The following is a 19,284-nucleotide window of genomic DNA, read 5'->3' as shown; positions in this document are numbered from 1 at the left end:
CAATACCTTTATTTTGTTTTATTTGTTTTTATGTGGTACTGAGGATTGAACCCAGTGCTTCATAACTGCGAGGCAAGCACTCTACCACTGAGCCACAGCCCTAGCCCAGGAGTTATTTTTTCTTTAGTGGTAAACTCCAGATATTTTGTCTAAAAATATCTTGAATAAGGTAAATCGGTTCAAATCCTAGTTTCACCACTCTTTAGTCAGGTGCTCTAAGATATATACCTTAACTTCTGCAATCACTGGTTTATTTATCTCTGAAACTGGGATAATTTTGAGCACTGTCATCCTCTACTGAGAGAGACAAGTCTGTGGACATGGTGGAGGAAGATGCAGTGAGAAGGTCCTGAGGCAATAAGTTCTCTCCAAGGGTGCCAAGATTCAAACTGTAATGAAAATAAATAAATAAAAAAATCATAAAAAACCCCAAAATGAAAAGCAAACATACTCTGTAATCACTTCTCTGAATGTCTGAGAACTGTAAGGAAAACAAAGTTAACACATATTGAATTACCTAGTAACATTCTTGTATATTTGAGGGTTAAAGTGTGTATTTTGAATCAGCATTTTCAAGCCCAGTGAAATGGCTGGCTTGTAGGGGCTTATGAAGACGACTTTACAGAAGAGAATGCCTGCCTGGATGTCAGCAACTTGTTAGCCAACTCCAACAGTCAAGTCTCATGAGAAAAATCCACTGTGAAGACTTTAGGAACTTCTGACTATGAATTGCATATATGACAAGTAATTCCAGGGCCAAGGAATGTTTTGGATTTGTATGAAAATTAAAATAATCACTATTCTAAGCTATGCTGCCTTTATTTCTGTACAATGATTAAATCTAAAGTAACTTTCAATTATATTAAGCTTTATATATCTATATAAATTTTTAAGGTAGCTAATTTTTTTTTTATATTGCACAGCTATTAGTTTGCATGGACTAGATCCTTTCTCAGATTATCTTGTTTCATGCTCTCCATATATTTCTATGCTACAGAGGAGAAAGTAAACATTTAAATCACTTGCTCAAAACCTTAATTTCTAGATTAATACTTTATTTTGAAAAACCATCTTTCCCACTATATTTTAAATTAACATTAAGAAATTGGTTTGTTACAACAGAATAAATGATAATCTTTTAAAACTAAGCAGTAAATTCCTATTAAAAACTGTATAGGGCTGGGGATGTGGCTCAAGAGGTAGCACTCTCGCCTGGCATGCATGCGGCCTGGGTTCGATCTTCAGCATCACATACAAATAAACATGTTGTGTCCGATGAAAACTAAAAAGTAAATATTAGGGCTGGGGATGTGGCTCAAGCGGTAGCGCGCTCGCCTGGCGTGTGTGCGGCCCGGGTTCGATCCTCAGCACCACATACAAAGTTGTTGTGTCCGCCAAAATAAATAAATATTAAAATTCTCTCTCTCTTAAAAAAAAATAAATAAATATTAAAATTCTCTCTCTCTTTAAAAAAAAGATATTTAAAAAATTCTCTCTCTTTAAAAAAATGTATATAACTGTTTTTCCTACTGAAAGACACACAAATCATATTTCTATTTTTATGCTAGGCTGCATCTACTTGTGTTCATGATGCTATGGTTAATATGTATATAAAACTTTAGTAAAAACTAATTGTTAGACCAAATAAAGAAAAATGCATTTTGGAATATGAAACAGACTGTTCTTCTATGCAAAAGAATATTGGGGGAGCAAAGAACAAACTAGGATCAATAACAGCAAGGAATAGATTCCAAAGACAGTGATTTTTATGGATTTTAATTGGGAATAGAATGTCTCTTATGTCTCATGTTGGGGCTTTCGGACGTTTTTCCTTTAAATGCCTTTGCAAAAGCCTTTATGTAAGCAAGCAGAGGATAATCAGCATCTAGTAATGCTAAAAACTAAATTATTCCACAGCTTTGATCAGGAGGCCAGACCCAAATATGTGTTCTGAAGATCCATTTTCTATCTTTCTTTTTTTAACTAAGCGAGCACTCTACCACTGAGCCATAATCCCAGCCCCGAATTTTCTTTCTCTTAAAAATAAGAGTCCAAAGAAACCCTAGTCTAATCATGGGAAAGTCAATATAAAAATCCTGATCACCGATTTATATTTTGGGCTAAGAATTTCCCACTGATCTCTGATTTGACATGTTTACTGCATTGGGTACTGACCAGATGAACGCCATCAAGAGACCTACAAACATGGTTATTAAGTAAGTAGTAAACCTGTACCTGACTGCTTTCTTCTCATTTATCTCAGCTGAGGTGAGAAGAACCCCAGCTGACATTGTTTCAGCCACCTCCACCTTAAATAGCCCTTTCCTATCTGTCCAGTGTCAAATGGTTCTCAATGGCCTATGTGGCATCTAAAGCACTGGTCCTCAAGCTATTCTTTCAAAGTCTGAGTAAGTGCCTATCATTTACTTGGCACTTAGTGAGTGGCAAGCATGTTCACCACAATCTCTGTGCAGTGAATGATACCCCCATTTTACAGGTCAGGCACTGGAAGTAGGAGAAGCAACCACCTCCAACGTGATATGGCTAGAAATTGGCTGGCATACACAAAGCCAGACAGAGCTAGTTCTTACCCAGTACATTAGGGTGACTGAAAAATTGATTTCGAGTTTTGCGAATATCTCATTTAACCCTCACAACAGTGAGAGGACCTGTCTGCATCAACATTCCTACCTTACAATGATCAATTTCAAAATGATCAACTGCTATTAAAAAACAAAACAAAACAGGGAAATTAGTAACATTTGTAGTCCAAAAAGAAGGGACCATGGGGGATGGGGTTGTGGCTCAGTGGTAGAGCACTTGCCTAGCACATGTGAGGCACTGGGTTCCATCCTCAGCACCACATAAAAATAACTAAATAAAATAAAGGTATTGTGTCCATCTATCTACAACTAAAAACAAAAAACAAACAACAACAACAAAAAACCGAATAGAGACCATGAAAGATTATAATCTAGGGGGAAGTGATGGAGTGCATAAAGGTTTGGAAGTAGGGGGTTTGCGGGGTGGGGGGAGTGGGGGTGGGGGTGTGGAAGGTTGGGAGGGAGCCAAGAATCCCTAAATAAGAAACTACTAGACACTGTGGCCACACCCATGTAAAGAATATATTTTAAAAAGTTGCTTAGTGAAGCCTGTCTATTCTTTTACATCACATTTCAGTAATTATGGCACATACCTCCACCCATTGGTTTGTTAGTAAAATTCAAAATTAGTGGGGGGAAACTCCCCCCTCCCAGAAAACCCACAGAAGAGCTGACCCTTTGAATCATCACTTTCAAAATGATCAACTGCTATAAAATCGTCAACGTTCTGAAAGTTTAGTTAAGCGATTTATGCATTCTTGCTTCTTCCAAAACCGACGAAAATCCCGTAGCCCTTTCGAGTTACCCTACTTCATCTCATCTTGCCATTTTTGCAGGAAAGAGTTTAATAACCTCCCCTCCCCACCAAGAACATAGCCCCCAGGCCTCAAGAACAGGCAGAAGCTGTCCCCTAGCCGAATTGGGGCGGTGGCGACTGCCGCGAGGAGGTGGAAGTAGGAGGTGGTAGGGACGCCGCTCCCAGCGGGCGGTGGAGCAGAAACCCAGCGGGAGCTGGATGGGGGTGGTCTCCCAAGCCGGGGTTAGAGTACACCCCGGCCCAGCTCCGCTTCCGCGGGACTGAAGAGCGAAATGAAGAGGCAGCGGGGAGAGAAAGGGAGGAGAAATAAAGGAGAGAGGCCCGGGAGGCGCGGCTGCCACTTTACCTCAGAGCCGGAGGCCCGGGATCGGCTCCCGGCGCCGCTGCCGACTCCGGCCTTCGGACCGCAAGGCTGGTGTGCTGCTGGCTCAGGCCGTTCCCCGACATCGTCGAGGGGGAGTGGCGGTGCCGCCCCTGCAGCTCGAGTACAAGCCTCTGGCACTCGCTCGGGGCTTATTGTCCGCGGACGCCGAGGGCAGGCTAGCGGGCCGCTGGCCGCACCCCGCCCCGCCCGGACCCTTCGCAGCCACGGGCGCGCCGACTGGCGGCGGAGAGCGGCCCGTGCGTGTCTCTTTAAGGGGCCGGGCTGCGAGGCTGCGGGCGGGCGGGGTGCGCGTCGCTCCGGGTGAGTGTGCGAGGGAGAGAGCGGCGGGCGGGCGCCGGCGGGAGGGAGCGAGCGAGCGAGCGAGCGAGCGAGCCAGCGACGCGGGCCCTGCCGCCGCCGCCGCCGCGGTCGCACTAGCGGCCTCCTCCCCTCCCCCGCGCTGCCTGCCGCGGGGAGGGGGCTCGCGTCGCCGCCTCCAGCCGCTCCTGATGAAGCAGCTGCCACCGCGGCCGCCTCCGAAGATGGGGGATTTCTACGACCCTGAGCACCCGACCCCTGAGTAAGTCTCGGCTCCGCGGCCTCCGCGGTCGTGGGCCGCCTTGGCCGGAGTCGGCTGCGTCCTGACGGGCAGTGGGGCGGGCGTCGCGAGGAGTAACGGGCCTCGCTGCTCGCGCGGCTGGTGAGAGCACCCCGCGCCGCGCCTCGGGCCCCGTCTGTCGCGGCGGCGGGCGGTCGGCCCGGCGTGGGCGCCACTGCTCGCGTCGCGGCGGCCGTTGGGCGGCGGTGGGGGAGGGGCGGCCGGCCGGAGGCCGCTGCCGCGTCCGCCCGGCGGGGGAGCGGGCCTAGGCCCCACTAGAGCCCGGCAGCCGGGTCGCAGGGCGGCTGCGGCCGAGGCCGGCGGGAGGGCGCGGCGAGGTAGGCCGAGAATCCCCGGGCTTGGGTGGAAGCTCTGCCCGCAGCCGGCCTACCGGCGCTCGCAGCCCCGACCGGAAGGGCCTAGCGCGCGCCGCCCGGCCCGGGCCGCAAAGGGCCCGCGCTGCGCTCTCGGGCTCCGTTTTTTCCCCCCTGGGAACTCGATCCTGGCCTCGTAGTGCTTCCGGCTGCGCATTCCGCACCTTGGGAGCCCGGATTTTGTAATGGTGGCGAGGTTTGTGTGGTCCCGTTGTTGAGATGACACGGGTTTGTTTTTCCACCTGAAAATGAAAGTCCTCTGAGGGAATGCATTTTTCAGCACGTTATGGTTTTTGCACACTTTCGGACACTCTTATGTCTTTGGTAACAGGAACCTCTTACCTAAATGGGTGACTTTTACTTCATGTGAAGATAGTGAAAACGCCAGCGATCATTTGAGGATTCTCTGAAGAAGACAGTGCTAGTAAACCCAAATACAGTTTTGCCAAATAGTACTTTTCCAGTCTAGGACATTTTTACATTTCTTTTGAGGGCTGTATCTGCTGCTATTTCCTGATAACTCAGAAAGCTTTACTCCAGAGCCTGGAGTCAGTTCTTTCTCTAAGCCCTCACAAGACCATTGTTTTGAGAAGCCATTCTCAAACTCCATTCCTGGTGGTAAAGTCTACACTTAAAAATGTACAATTCATTTCAAAGTTAATGCAGTAGGGTTGCAAGTGAAACTGTCAAACTTTTATGGCCAGAATGATCCTAGAGATTTGTTCTTTTGATACATTTTACCTTACCTTTGCTGTGGTGGTTTTTTGAACCCGATGACAAATTTTTTTCACCGTGGCCTGGAAATATCTGGACCTTGCTTGATAGTTCTTAGGTTTGATTACAACACAAAAGGTTTCTGTTGGGGTGTTGGCCCTCTCTGCACAAAAAGAGAAATCATTATGTTGCTTTTCTAAAACAAAACCAACTCTTACTTGCAATATTAAGTTAACGTGGCTTTGCCCTTTTGTGGGTTCTTGGCCATGGGTTAACATTATTTTAATTAGATTGTTTTGTTGTACTGCACAGTCAGTCCAGTTACAAAGCTCATGTTGTAGGTTTTTGGTTGAGACTGTAAATTCTCAAAAAATCCTGTAAAAAATTGATAAACGCTGATTGAGCTCTTGTCCTGTAAGAAGTAACACGCTAGCCTCTGAATGGGCAAAGTGCCTGTTTTCAGTTCCTTTTGCCAGGTTGTTTGGTGAAGTTCAGAAGCTTTAAGGAACACATCCTTTCACTTCTTGGGGGAAAACAATTTTTTTTATAATATGCAGGAAGGTGGACTCAGAAGTGCATCTTTGGACACAGGTGGGGAAGGAATCAAGGTGATTATTTTAACAAGTCTTGGAGTTTTTAGTTTTACTGATTTTTTTTTTTCTGGTTCTACCTCGGATTTCTAATAGTGACTAAATAAGTTCTTACGTAGTTTTTTTCTTTTGTTTATTCCTGTATGAGCGTCTGTAAAGAATTATAAAATGTTTTCTTTCATAACATTTTAAGGACTAGAGGAGATTTTGATAGGCATTCTGAACAATATTGCCTCTCTTACAGATGAAGAAAATGAAGCCTTGCCAAGAAAATGAGAAGTGAAGTGACAGCAAACCCTATACGGAAGTATTATGAACTAGTTAGTGTTTATAATGCTGGAGAGAGAAAGGAAGCACACAGTACAGGGTTAAAGAAATGGATTTCAGAGTCAGACCTTGGTTTAAACATTTGGACAGGTTACTTCATCTCCCTGAGTTTGGGTTTTCTCATCTTGGAAGTTGCTATCCTAATGGTAGCAACTTACTAGGACTTCTGGGAGGATTGAATGAGATAATGCATGAGAAGTGTTTGCCACATAATGTGGCACATGTAAGTGCTTCTAGGAAGGGTCATCAGGGAATATTAAGAGGTAGTATTTAAGTTGAGTATGAAAAGATTAGGTGGGCTTAAGTGGTGGTGGGGGTAACATGGTTGAGAGAGTGAATGACCAAATGCCCCTTTTAGACTTCAGGTCATTTGAAATGGTTGATAGATGTATAAAGAAGTTTGAGGTGAAAAATGTAAATTCAGTTTGATTGAAGTTGCAGTTGGGGCCTGATATTTTGTATTTGTCTTGTACTTAACTCTTTATCAGACACAACTGTAAGTCCTGGCTTTTCCTGCACCATAGAGGACATTGTGTTTCAGGTGAAAATGGCTATAATCACTTAAGTATCTGTGCATTAGGTGTCTAATATAGGGCAAAGACAGGTGTTGAAGACACTGTAAATTAGATCAGGTTAGTCTTCAAGGACCTTTTCTAATGAGGGAGATAGACAAGTACTTAACAGTGACACAAAAGCTGTTTTTTTTTTTTTTTTTTTTTTTTTTTGGATACTGGGATTGAACCCAGGGGCACTCACCCACTAAGCCATATCCCTAGCCCATTTTTATATTTTGTTTAGAGACAGAGTCTTAGAGCCTCGCTTAAGTTGCTGAGGCTGGCTTTGAACTTGTGATCCTCATGCCTCAGCCTCCCACCTCTGGGATTACAGGTGTGCGTGCACCACCATTTTTTTAATATGCTTGTCTGTGCTAAAAGTAACCATAGTAGGGGTGGTTGGTGTGTGTGTGTGTGTGTGTGTGTGTGTGTGTGTATATATATATATATATATATATATATATATATATATATTTAAAAAAAATTTTTGCCCTTGTGGGGTTTAAGGAGGAATAATAAACAGTAAATTATATAGAATTAATATTATATAGACTAATATTTTTAGGCAAAGGCTTAAAGGTGACATAGCCATGTTAGTATCTGGAGAGAAAGCATTTAAAGCAGAGGGAATGGTTCTAAAGTATTGAGGCAGACTTCTGAGTTCTTCCCAGTATGGCTAGAATGGAATGGTCAATAAAGAATGATATTGAATTGGGTCATGATGGGGTGGGGTACAGATTTCTTTCTTTCTTTTTTTTGGAGGTACTGAGGATTGTGCCGTGCAGATTTTGTAGAGCTTTGTAGAGCCATTATGGAGACTTGCCTGGTAGGTTTTTGGGGTTTGTTTTTTGAGATGGGATCTCTCACTGTGTTGTTGTCCAGACTGGCCTCAGATGCCAAGGCTCAAGTGATTCTCCTCAGCCCCAAAGTAACTGGGACTGAAGATGTGAGCCACTGTGCTGGGCTGCTGGGAAATTTAAACAGTCTGCTTTCAGTTTTAGAAGGAACACTTCATTGTCCAGAGGAACAACAGTGGAAGCTTGAAGATTGTAAGGAAGCTAGTAATCCAGACAAGGGCTGACTTGTACCAATGTGGTAAAAGAAGAATGGTGAAAAATGGTTGGATTATGAATACATTTTGAAAATCAAACTGGTATGATTTGTTGATAGATCATATGTAGTGTGAGGACCTGAGGATGCTTATAGGGTTTTTATCTGAGCAGTTAGAAATTTGCCATTCATTAAGATAGGAATGAATGGCTGTGGAAAGAGCAAGTATGGAGACTAGATCAGTAATTCAGTGTTAGACATTTGGGTTGAATTGATAGATATCTAAGTTTAGAATTTGGGGGAAAGGTCTGGATTGATGATAAATTTTATAGTTAATGACTTGGGTAGTGTTTAAAGCCATAAGCCTAGATGAGATCAGGGGATTCATTGTAGAAAGAAAAGGACCAAGGTCCTTTGAAACTCCAGTGTTAAGAAGATTGTGTTAGTATCCAGTGTAAAACTGTTAACACGGATCACATCATGAGAAAAATTACCTTTTCAGTAACCTCTAACTAGAAGTTAGCATTTCTTTCAATTATATAAACATGAATTAAAGTACTAGTAACAGTATCTGTGATTTTGGTTCCAATACAAATCACATATTTTAATTATTTGATTATTATAGATATCTCAAAATATTTATGTTCATCTCTATATCAAAATTACAGTGCATATTAGCTATACCTCTAGATTTTTAAGAAACATGTTACTATTTCACACTTCCCAGTTTTTTACCTCATATAATTTTTTTTTGAGAGAGGGGAGAGAGAGAGAGAGAGAGAGAGAGAATTTTTAATATTTATTTTTTAGTTTTTGGCGGACACAACATCTTTGTTGGTATGTGGTGCTGAGGATCGAACCCGGGCCACACGCATGCCAGGCGAGTGCGCTACCACTTGAGCCACATCCCCAGCCCCTACCTCATATAATTGGTGTCCTTTGTAATCATATATACTTTATCTAATACATTTTAAAAAATTAGACTGAAAAGCTTAATTAGACTGCCAAAAATTAGACCATAAGCTTAATTAGACTGCCAAAATGGTTGAGGGTCTTCTCCCCCCACCCATCACCACCATGCCAAAAAAAAAAAAAAAAAGTTAAAACCCTGGGCTCTGGAGTCAGAACTCCTGATTTAGAATCTCACTTTTTTTTTTTTTTTTTTAACTTAATAGTTTTGTGAACTTGGGCAAGTTTCTTTTTCTCTTTGCAATACTGGTGATTGAATCCAGGATTACTCTACCACTGAGCTACATTCCCAGCCCTTTTTATTTTTATTTTGAGACAGGGTCTTACTAAATTGCCCAGGCAGACCCCAAACTTATGATCTTTCTGCCTTAGCCTCTCAAGTGTCTGAGATTATAAGCATGCCCCACCATGTTTGGCAAAAGTTTGTCTTTTTTTTTTTTTTTTTTTTTTGATAGAGGGGATTGGACTCCAGGGCACTTGACCATTGAGCCACAACCCCAGTCCTATTTTTTATTTTAGAGCTTTGTAGAGCCATTATGGAGACTTGTCTGGTAGGTTTTTGGGGTTTGTTTTAGAGAAGGGTCTCACTGAGTTGCTTAGTGCCTTGCTTTTGCTGAGGCTGGTTTTGAACTCTCAATTCTCTTGTCTCAACCTTCTAAGCTGCTGGGATTACTGGCGTGTGCCACCATTTCCAGCTAAAAGTTTCTTAATTACTCTGTGCCTTGGTGTCTTTATCTACAAAGTGGGGATCATAATAGTATCCTCTGCAAAGGGTTTTTTGAAAATTTAAGAATTAGGACACTGTTTTTTTTTTTTTTTTTAAAGTATTGAATGGAAAGATTTGGCTAGAAAGAATAGTACTTAAAAGATACTACCATGTAAAGGCATGGTGAATTTAGTAAAAAGAAAGTTGTTAACTGTGAAAAATATTTCAACATGTTTAAAATATGAAGCAGTGAGGAGAGTCAACTTATCATTGTTTGTCATAGAAGATGGAGATGCTATAGGAAACCAGCTGAGAGAAAGTAACATAATGTGGTTACCAAATTCTGTAGAAGAGCCTTAGTAGCTTTGTAGCCAGTATATGAAGCAGAATTTTTGTTGTTTTATAAAGAACAGTGTATAGCTTTATAGTGATTAAGGTTTGGATCCATTGAATGTGGGTACTCTTTGGGCTACTGGGGTACTTAAGTTTGGAAAGTCTAATAAACTATCCTAGTGCTTAGGATAGGGTATCCTTCTTTGGTATGTTCTTGTTTGTTCTTGTCTTTTCTAAATTTCCAACAGATTGTTTTCATTTTATTGATACATTATGTCTTAAGAAAAGTATCAAGCAACTGTTGATACAGTTGTGTTTTCCTAAGAAATGGCCAAGCCATATTATATACATGTAAAGTTATCTTTTTAAAAGTTATACTTTCTTAGATTTATTAGGACTTTGGCATTATCCAGTCTTCTCTGCTGCTTTTCACTGTAGTGACTAATTGACTTCATCTATTCCTTTTCTGGACACTTAAATGCTTTGGGACTCTTTTTTTTTTTTTTTTAGTTGTAGATGGACACAATACCTTTTATTTATTTATATATTTTCAGAATTTTTTTTAAGTTATTGATGGACAGGTTTTTGAGTTCTTTATATACCCTAGTGCTCTGTCTGTGTGGGGGGTAAAAATTTGCTCCCAAGATGCAGGCTCTCTGTTCACCTGACAGATTGTTTCTTTTGCTGAAAAGAAACTTTTTTAAAAAAAAATATTTTTTAGTAGTTGATGGACCTTTATTTATTTATTTATTTATTTATTTTTTTAGAGAGAATTTTTTAATATTTATTTTTTTTTTTAGTTTTTGGCAGACACAACATCTTTGTTTGTATGTGGGTGCTGAGGATCGAACCCAGGCCCCACGCATGCCAGGCGAGCGCGCTACTGCTTGAGCCACATCCCCAGCCCTGGACCTTTATTTATTTGTATGTGGTGCTGAGAATCGAACCCAGTGCGTCACATGCTAGACAAGCGTGCTACCACTGAGCCACAAACCCAGCCCTGAAAAGAAACTTTTTAGCTTGAATCCATCCCATTTATTGATTCTTGATTTTAATTCTAGCACTATAGGAGTCTTATTAAGGAAGTTGGGGCCTAATCCAACATGGTGAAGATTAGGGCTTACTTTTTCTTCTATTAGACACAAGGTCTCTGGTTTAATTTTTAGGTCCTTGATCCACTTTGAGTTGAATTTTGTGCATGGTGAGAGATAGGGGTTTAATTTCATTTTGTTGCATATGGATTTCCAGTTTTCCCAGCTCCATTTGTTGAGGAGGTTATCTTTTCTCCAATGTATGTTTTTGGCACCTTTGTTTAATATAAGATAATTGTAATTTTGTGGATTAGTCTCTGTGTCCTCTATTCTGTACCAACCTGTTTTGGTGCCAATACCATGCTGTTTTTGTTACTATTGCTTTTATACTATAGTTTAAGGTCTGGTATAGTGATACTACCTGCTTCACTCTTCCTGCTAAGGATTGCTTTAGTTATTCTGGGTCTCTTATTTTTCAGATGAATTTCATAATTGCTTTTTCTATTTCCATGAGGAATGCCATTGGGATTTTGATCAGAATCGCATTAAATTTGAATAGAGCTCTTGGTAGTATGGTCATTTAGAAAATATAAATTCTGCCTATCCAAGAGCAAGGTAGATCTTTTCATCTTGAGCATCCACTCTTTTTTTTTTTTAAAGAGAGAGTGAGAGAGGAGAGAGAGAGAGAGAATTTTTTTTTAATATTTATTTTTTTAGTTCTCGGCGGATACAACATCTTTGTTGGTATGTGGTGCTGAGGATCCAACCCAGGTCGCACACATACCAGGCGAGCGCGCTACCGCTTGAGCCACATCCCCTGCCCAAGCATCCACTCTTAAAAAAAAAAATCTGTGTATTTTTTTTGGGGGGGGTTGGGGGCATGTGTCAGGGATTGAACTCAGGGGCACTCGGACACTGAGCCTCGTCCCCAGCCCTATTTTGTATTTTATATGTGTTGTATACCTTCAGTGATACAGGGTCTCACTGAGTTGCTTAGTGCCTCGCAGTTGTTGAGGCTGGCTTTGAACTTGTGATCCTCCTGTCTCAGCTTCCCAAGCCGCTGGGATTCTAGGTGTATGCCACTGCACCTGTCTAAAATTTGTGTATTTTGAAAGAAATTTCAAATGTAAAGGAAGTTTCAGAATAATATAATGAATTTCTATACACACACACACACACACACACATATATGTATAAATATACATTTATTTATTTTTGAGACAGGGTCTTGCTGAATTTACTTGGTGCCTTGCCAAGCAGCTGAGACTGGCCTGGAACTTGGGATCTTCCTGCCTTAGCCTCTTAAGTTGCTGGGGTTACAAGTATGCATAACCACACTTGGTGAATTCCCATATTTTTTTAACCTAGATTAATTGGTAACTGAAATTTTGTCACATTTGCATTATCTTTCCCTGTAAAAAAAAAATTTAAATTTATTTTTGGCTGAGCTGTTTGAGACACATCATGATCCTTATCAAAATATTCCACAGTATTACTCAAAAACAAGCATTTTCTTAGATAACCACTTTAGGCAATTTAACATTTATAACATACTGTTACCAAATAAACAGTTCATATTTAAATTTTTCTAATTGTGCCAAAAGTGTCCTCTTTTTCAATCTAGAATTATACATTGTATTTAATTGCCATGTCTTTTAGTCTTTCTTTTTCTTTTTTGTTTCTTTTGCTGTGCCAGGGATCAAACCAAGGGCATCATGCATGCTAGGCAAGCACTCTACTTCTGAGTTACATCCTTAGCCCTCCTAGTTGTCTTTTTCAGTCTCTTGAGGATGACTGTTTATATTCAAGCTCTGGAGGTACTTTATATACTAAATGCAGATGTGATAGTTTAAAAACAATAACAAAAAAATCTGGTAGTGTGTTTAACATGATTTCTTTTTTTTAATTGCCACAATAGTAAATTCTTATTGGAAAAGATTTATTTATTTATTTAAAAGAGAGAATTTTTTAATATTTATTTCTTAGTTTTTGGCAGACACAACATCTTTGTTTGTATGTGGTGCTGAGGATCGAACCCAGGCTGCACGCATGCCGGGCGAGCGCGCTACCGCTTGAGCCACATCCCCAGCCCCTTGGAAAAGATTTAGATGATGTAGATGTATTTATAGAAGAAAAAGTAAAAATCTTCCCTAAACACCTCTTCCCTGCTTCACCTCTTTAAATCCCATATCCAAGAGATAACCACTAGAAACAATTTAGTGTGTACTTTTCCCTTGTTCTTTATTTTCTTTTTACAAAAGTGTATTTGTACTATTGCACATCTTTCTATTTTGTTTCTATATACTGTTCATCTACATGTTTCAATTTATATGTAAGATGTGCTCATCTTTTTAACAATTGAGCAATATTCTATACTATGGATTAACTATATTAAGTTGCTTTATTTCTTAAGTTGTCTGGTTATGTCAAATAGTTTAAAAGGGCCTTAGGACATATTTTGTTATGTGGAAGCTGTCTCCTTTCAAATATTTTTCCACAAAGCAAGTATAGCTAGTTATTCATGATGGTGTTTGGGGAATTTTGTTCAGAGTTTATTTTGAATCCCATATTTATTTCTATTTGTTCTGTAGGTGCTGATGAGTTAAAAGATAACTATCATCCCTGCCCTATTTTGATTAGGTCCTTGTTTATTTTAAAGAGGTATTTATGGGATATAAAATGGTTAGTTGAAAGCTAGCCAATAATACTAAGACAAGTCAGTAGGATTGTTTTTTTTTTCATGTGACATATTTGGAAATCTACTTTTATGGATTCAATGTGAGGCAGTTGCCTTGTGCAATTTTTGTCATATGTTAATAAAATGTTGTATTTGGCTACTTTAGCTTTGGGATTCATGTATAATGTACTTTATGTTTAATTTAGTAGTTTATTTATGTATTTTGGTTAGTCCAATAGTTACTTCAGTATATTCCAGTTGAACAACTTAAATGGAGATCTAGGGTTGGTCAGGATCTTTATAGATTTTTTTGTTTGTTTGTTTAGAATGCTTTTTCTGTCAGATGCTCACATCTTGCTAGTGAAATATCTTTGGGATTGTGTGGGTGTTGTTAAGTGTGTGATTATATTGGAAGGTTTCTGGAAAGTTTGCATACTGGAAGCATTACTGTGGACTTGCAAGAATCTGGAGCAAGTGGTGGTTTCTGACTATAGCCCTTCCTACTGCCCAGTTTCCTGCCAAGTACAGTTGGACACACTCTTTTGGGAGGGCTATATAGTAATCACCAATATTTACTTAATGATTAGCTCTTTATGAACCATAGTCTAACTTACATTTTGAACATAGAACATAGTCTAACTTAACAGTCTTTTTGTCTGGTTTTTGGCTTATTGGTGAATAATTAATTAATTACGTACTCTATTTGAATAGGCAGGTGATGCCAGATTTAAAATTTTTATAAGTCCAATGTGCTGAGCATGGTGGGGCACACCTGTAATCCCAGTGATTTGGAGGCCAAGATAGGAGGATTACAAGTTTGAGGCTAGCCTCATAACTTAGTGAGGCCCTCCACAGCTTAGAGAGACAATGTCTCAGAAATAAAAAGGGCTGGAGAGATAGCTCAGCACCCCTGGGTTAAATCCCTAGTACCAAAAAAAAAAAGTAGAGCAAATATTATTTTTCATCCGTAATATAGATGGCTGCAAAAATTCTTTTTATGGAAATTCATTCATTTTGGTCTTGAGCACACACACAGATTTTTAAAAATTGCCTGGTTAAAAATATGGCTTCCAGGGCTGGGGCTGTAGCTCAGTGGTAGAGTGTTTGCCTAGCATGTGTGGGGCCCTGGGTTCCATCCTCAGCATAACATAAAAAGATAAATAAAGGCATGTGTCCATCTACAATTAAAAAAAAATTGTGGTACTGCTTCTCTGCTGAAAATGTAGTTAAAAATTATAGTAACTGTTGTGTGTGTGTGTGTGTGTGTGTGTATGTATGTGTATACACCATCTCACCCACCCAGCCTGTCATTTGTATTTATAAAGAACAAATACTCCCTCCCCACACACATTTTTATAGATAAAAAGAATTATTTATAGTGAAGAGGTGAATTTGCTTGATGTACAATAAAATATCCTATTAGAAATAGGTGAAAAAGGTTTTCCTCAAGATAATCATAATAGGTACAATCTTTTTTTTTTTTTGAATTTTTAATATTTATTTTTTAGTTCTCGGCGGACACAACATCTTTGTTGGTATGTGGTGCTGAGGATCGAACCCGGGCCGCACGCATGCCAGGCGAGCGCGCTACCGCTTGAGCCACATCCCCAGTCCCAATAGGTACAATCTTTAAGCTTGTTTACCATGTCCATTAAAAAATGAAACCAGAAAAAAAAATCTAGAACTTTATTGTACAAATACTCAGCAAACAGTATAGTTTGTATAGTCTTTTTGGCAGCTTGTATAATGTCACTAGCTTTAGGTGAACATGTCAAAAAATGGTTGTTGAATATAAAGAATTTCCCCAATATACAGTATCGCTCAGGTGCATAAGGGAGACAATGAGACTTGAAGTATTGCTTGGTGTGGTGGCACATGCCTGTAATCCCAGTGGCTCCGGGGCTGAGGCAGGAGGATAAGTTCAAAGCCAGCCTCAGCAAAAGAGAGGTGCTAAGCAACCACGAGACCCTGTCTCATTAAATAAAATACAGAATAGGGCTGGGGATGTGGCTTAGTGGTTAAGTGCCCCTGAGTTCAATTCCCAGTACCAAAACAAAACAAAACAAAAAATCAAAAAGAAGTACTTAGTGTTTTTTTTTCTTGGAATACTTTTCTTTCTTATGAGAGAAGATAATGACAATGTCGATAAGTTATGAAATTGGGAACAGAAGTTAGAACCTATGATAGGATATTTTTTTCAGCTGTGCATATGTTTGCTGCAAAATTTTCTGTTAGTCCTTAGCTTTAAATTTTTAATTTTCATCATTACTACTTTTTTGTATATTTATAAATATTCTATGTGTGTGTGTATATATATGTATATGTATGTGTGTGTGTGTGTGTGTATGGGTATGTGTGTGTGAGTATGTGTGTGGGTGTGTATACGTATGTGTGTGTATATATGTATTTCCCCCCCCTCTGTGGTACTAGGGATTGAACCCAGGGCCTTGTGAATGCTAGGCAAATGCTCTACTACTGAGCTATATTCCCACCTTTTTTTTTTTTTTTTTTTAAATTGTATTTGAGTCAAAGTCTGGCTAAGTTACCCAGGTTGGCCTCAAACTTATGATCCTCCTGTCTCAGCCTTCTAAGTAGCTGGGTTTACAGACATAAAAGATACATTTGTATACATGTATGCTTCTACAATCCCCAGTGCAAGTGCTCTACCACAGAGTTATAGTCGCAGCCCTTAATTTTCCAATTTTAAAAATGATTTGATGCTTAATAAAATGAAACATTTAAGAAAGCCTAACGTTTCATTGGAGCTTAGCTAGCTTAGCATTCATCCATTTTCTTATACAATTTAGACTTGTTTAGTTTTGTTGTGGACCTAGGGAATTTTGTAGATCCATATAGAAAATTCAGAGACCATGATGAATATGTTATAGAATATATTAGTCTTTTAATTAGAGGAATCCTAGTAACTAGCAGCTGGGTACATAGTATGTAGTAAATAGTATGTGCTTAGTAAATATTAAAAGTAAATAATATGGGGGGCTAGGGATATAGCTTAGTAGGTAGAGTGCTTGCCTCTCATGTACAGGGCCCTGGGTTCAATCCTCAGAACCACCAGGAAAAAAAAAATACACACACTCACGATTCTTTGTAATTATCATTCTAGTTTCCTGATAGAGTGAATGTTAGTCTACCAGTAGCAGTGTAAATAATTGCTGCTGCTTATTATTAAGACATTCTTTTTTAAAATATGTATTTTTTTATAGTTGGACACAGTACCTTTATTTTATTTATTTTTATGTGGTGCTGAGGATCTTAGGACCTTGTTACATGCTAGGTGAGTGCTCTACTGCTGAGCCACAACCCCAGCCCCCCATATTGTTAAGACATTCTTAAATAACTATTAGATTTTAACAGAGGATCCTGGTCAGGAAATTGAGTGGTTTGTGTTGGGCTGGTGGCAGTGATGTGGTGCTTAGTGCACTTTTTTTTTTTTTTTTTTTTTTTAATGGTACTGGGTATCAAACCATGTAAGCCAGGCAAGCATTTTACCACTGACTCCATCCCTAGTACAACTCTTCCCAACCCCCAACTTAAAATTTTTTAAAAATTTGAAACAGGGTCTGAGTTGCCCTGGCAGGCTTCACACGTGTGATCCTCCTGCCTTAGTCTCCTGTGTAGCTGGGATTACAGATAATGTGCCACTGTGTCTGGCCTCAGTGTACTTTTTATGCCCTTCTGGTCCCAACAGGGACGAACTGATCAAAGTTGGGGATTTCATGAAGGTGAATTCAAAGAGTATGATCCATGTATGTCAAAATACAATGTATTGTCATGTGTATCTAAAAAGAACAAATAAAACATAAAAAATGAAGAAAATATCAACAAGTTAACAATATCAAATAAAAGTCCGCATGGAAAAAACCCATCCAAAACCAAAAAAAAAAAGCATGAGGACTACCATAGGTGGGACAGCTCATTGTGTTTTGTGATAAATTAGTCCTCCTTGTTGCCAGCCTTTTCAGTTTTTTTGTATTTATGGTTTTTTAGAATGGATAATCATTTAAAGTTAAACTGTACTTTACCTTTGTTCTGTGGATTTTCTATCCAAATTCTTTACATCAGTAGTCTCACCTTTCTCTTTATAAATATGAGGGTCCAAAAGAAAGTGAGGAACCTTGGATAAGGTAATAAATCAAGGGAAGTTTTTATATATATCAAAAGACCATTTGGGAGGCTGAGATTGTGGCTTAGTGGTAGAGCTCTTGTTTAGCATGTGCAAGGCCCTGGGTTCGATCCTCAGCACCACATAAAAATAAATAAACAAAATAAAGATATTGTGTCCAACTACTTCTAAAAAATAAATATTAAAAGACGATTTGGAAGCTCATTTCCAAGGAAAATTTCAGACTATTTAAGAAAGCTGAACAGATAAAGGGAAAAAGCTGGATGTCTTCTGAGAAGACATTTGGGCTTCTAATCCTCTAGCATACACATTCATAAGGTCAGAGGAAAAGAACCAATGAAGGTAAGGAATTCCCTGAACTCTCCAAATTGAGTCATTATCAGCAGCATGGAAAAGAAGTGGCTCAGAATACAGTAATCTAGTTGTTTATGAATGGCAGCTCTTCTAAATGTTAGTTTTTTTTTTTTTTTTGAGAGAGGAGAGAGAGAGAGAATTTTTAATATTTATTTTTTAGTTCTCGGCGGACACAACGTCTTTGTTGGTATATGGTGCTGGGGATCGAACCCGGGCCGCAGGCATGCCAGGTGAGCGCGCTACCGCCTGAGCCACATCCCCAGCCCAGTTAGTTCTTAATATCATTAAAAAATTAGTCTTATAAGTTCTGGCATTGCTACCAAACTAGTGAGTGGAGCCTTAACTTGTTTGGGCCTCCTTTTCCTTCCTTATATGTAAAATGAGAGGCACTAAGTCTTTTGTCCTTTAAAACTGAAAAGTGGTAGAAAATGTTACTCGGAGATTGAGGCTTTTGTTTTTCTGATCAAAGTTGGGGATTTCATGAAGGTGAAATTTTGTGTATTAGGTATAAAGTGCTTTTTATACCTAATACACATAATTTTTCAGTTTTCTGAATATTAAACTATATGAGGCAATTACACAGTTATATATAAGCTCTTTCATTATAATTGAGCCTTTTTGTTGAAAAACTAGCTGAGGTTGAACTCTTGACTATTAATTTATTCAGCTAACATTTATCAAATATCTTTTTTTTTAGAGAGAGAGAATTTTTTTTTTAATATTTATTTTTTAGTTTTTTGGCGAACACAACATCTTTGTATGTGGTGCTGAGGATTGAACCTGGGCCGCATGCATGCCAGGCAAGCGTGCTACCACTTGAGCCACATCCCCAGCCCCCCCCCCCTTTTTTTTAAGAGAGAGAGAGAGAATTTTAATATTTATCTTTTAGTTTTCGGTGGACACAACATCTTTGTTTGTATGTGGTGCTGAGGATCGAACCCGGGTCGCACCTATGCCATTGGAGCGCCAGGCGTTTTACAGCTTGAGCCACATCCCCAGCTGTCAAATATCTAAAGATAAGATAAAGATAAGGAAGTAAACACAATGTGCTGGGCATGGTGGTGCACACCTGTAGTTCCAGT

At 39.6% G+C, this 19,284-nt stretch overlaps 1 protein-coding gene across 1 annotated transcript in view; it reads left to right on the top strand.

Moving 5' to 3' along the window:
- Positions 1–4,160: 4,160 nt before the first annotated feature.
- Setd2 (SET domain containing 2, histone lysine methyltransferase) overlaps positions 4,161–19,284 on the top strand; it is an 88,765-nt gene continuing 73,641 nt past the window's right edge. Inside the window, exon 1 of the mRNA XM_077796297.1 lies at positions 4,161–4,364. Coding sequence (XP_077652423.1) covers positions 4,294–4,364 — 71 coding nt within the window. The 5' untranslated portion in view covers positions 4,161–4,293. The remainder of the gene's footprint in view (positions 4,365–19,284) is intronic.

Source organism: Urocitellus parryii, chromosome 3 (genome assembly GCF_045843805.1).
Source record: "Urocitellus parryii isolate mUroPar1 chromosome 3, mUroPar1.hap1, whole genome shotgun sequence".
Classification (NCBI taxonomy): domain Eukaryota; kingdom Metazoa; phylum Chordata; class Mammalia; order Rodentia; family Sciuridae; genus Urocitellus; species Urocitellus parryii.
The sequence above is the reverse complement of the archived record's forward strand: the minus strand, read 5'-3'. Positions and strand labels throughout refer to the sequence as shown.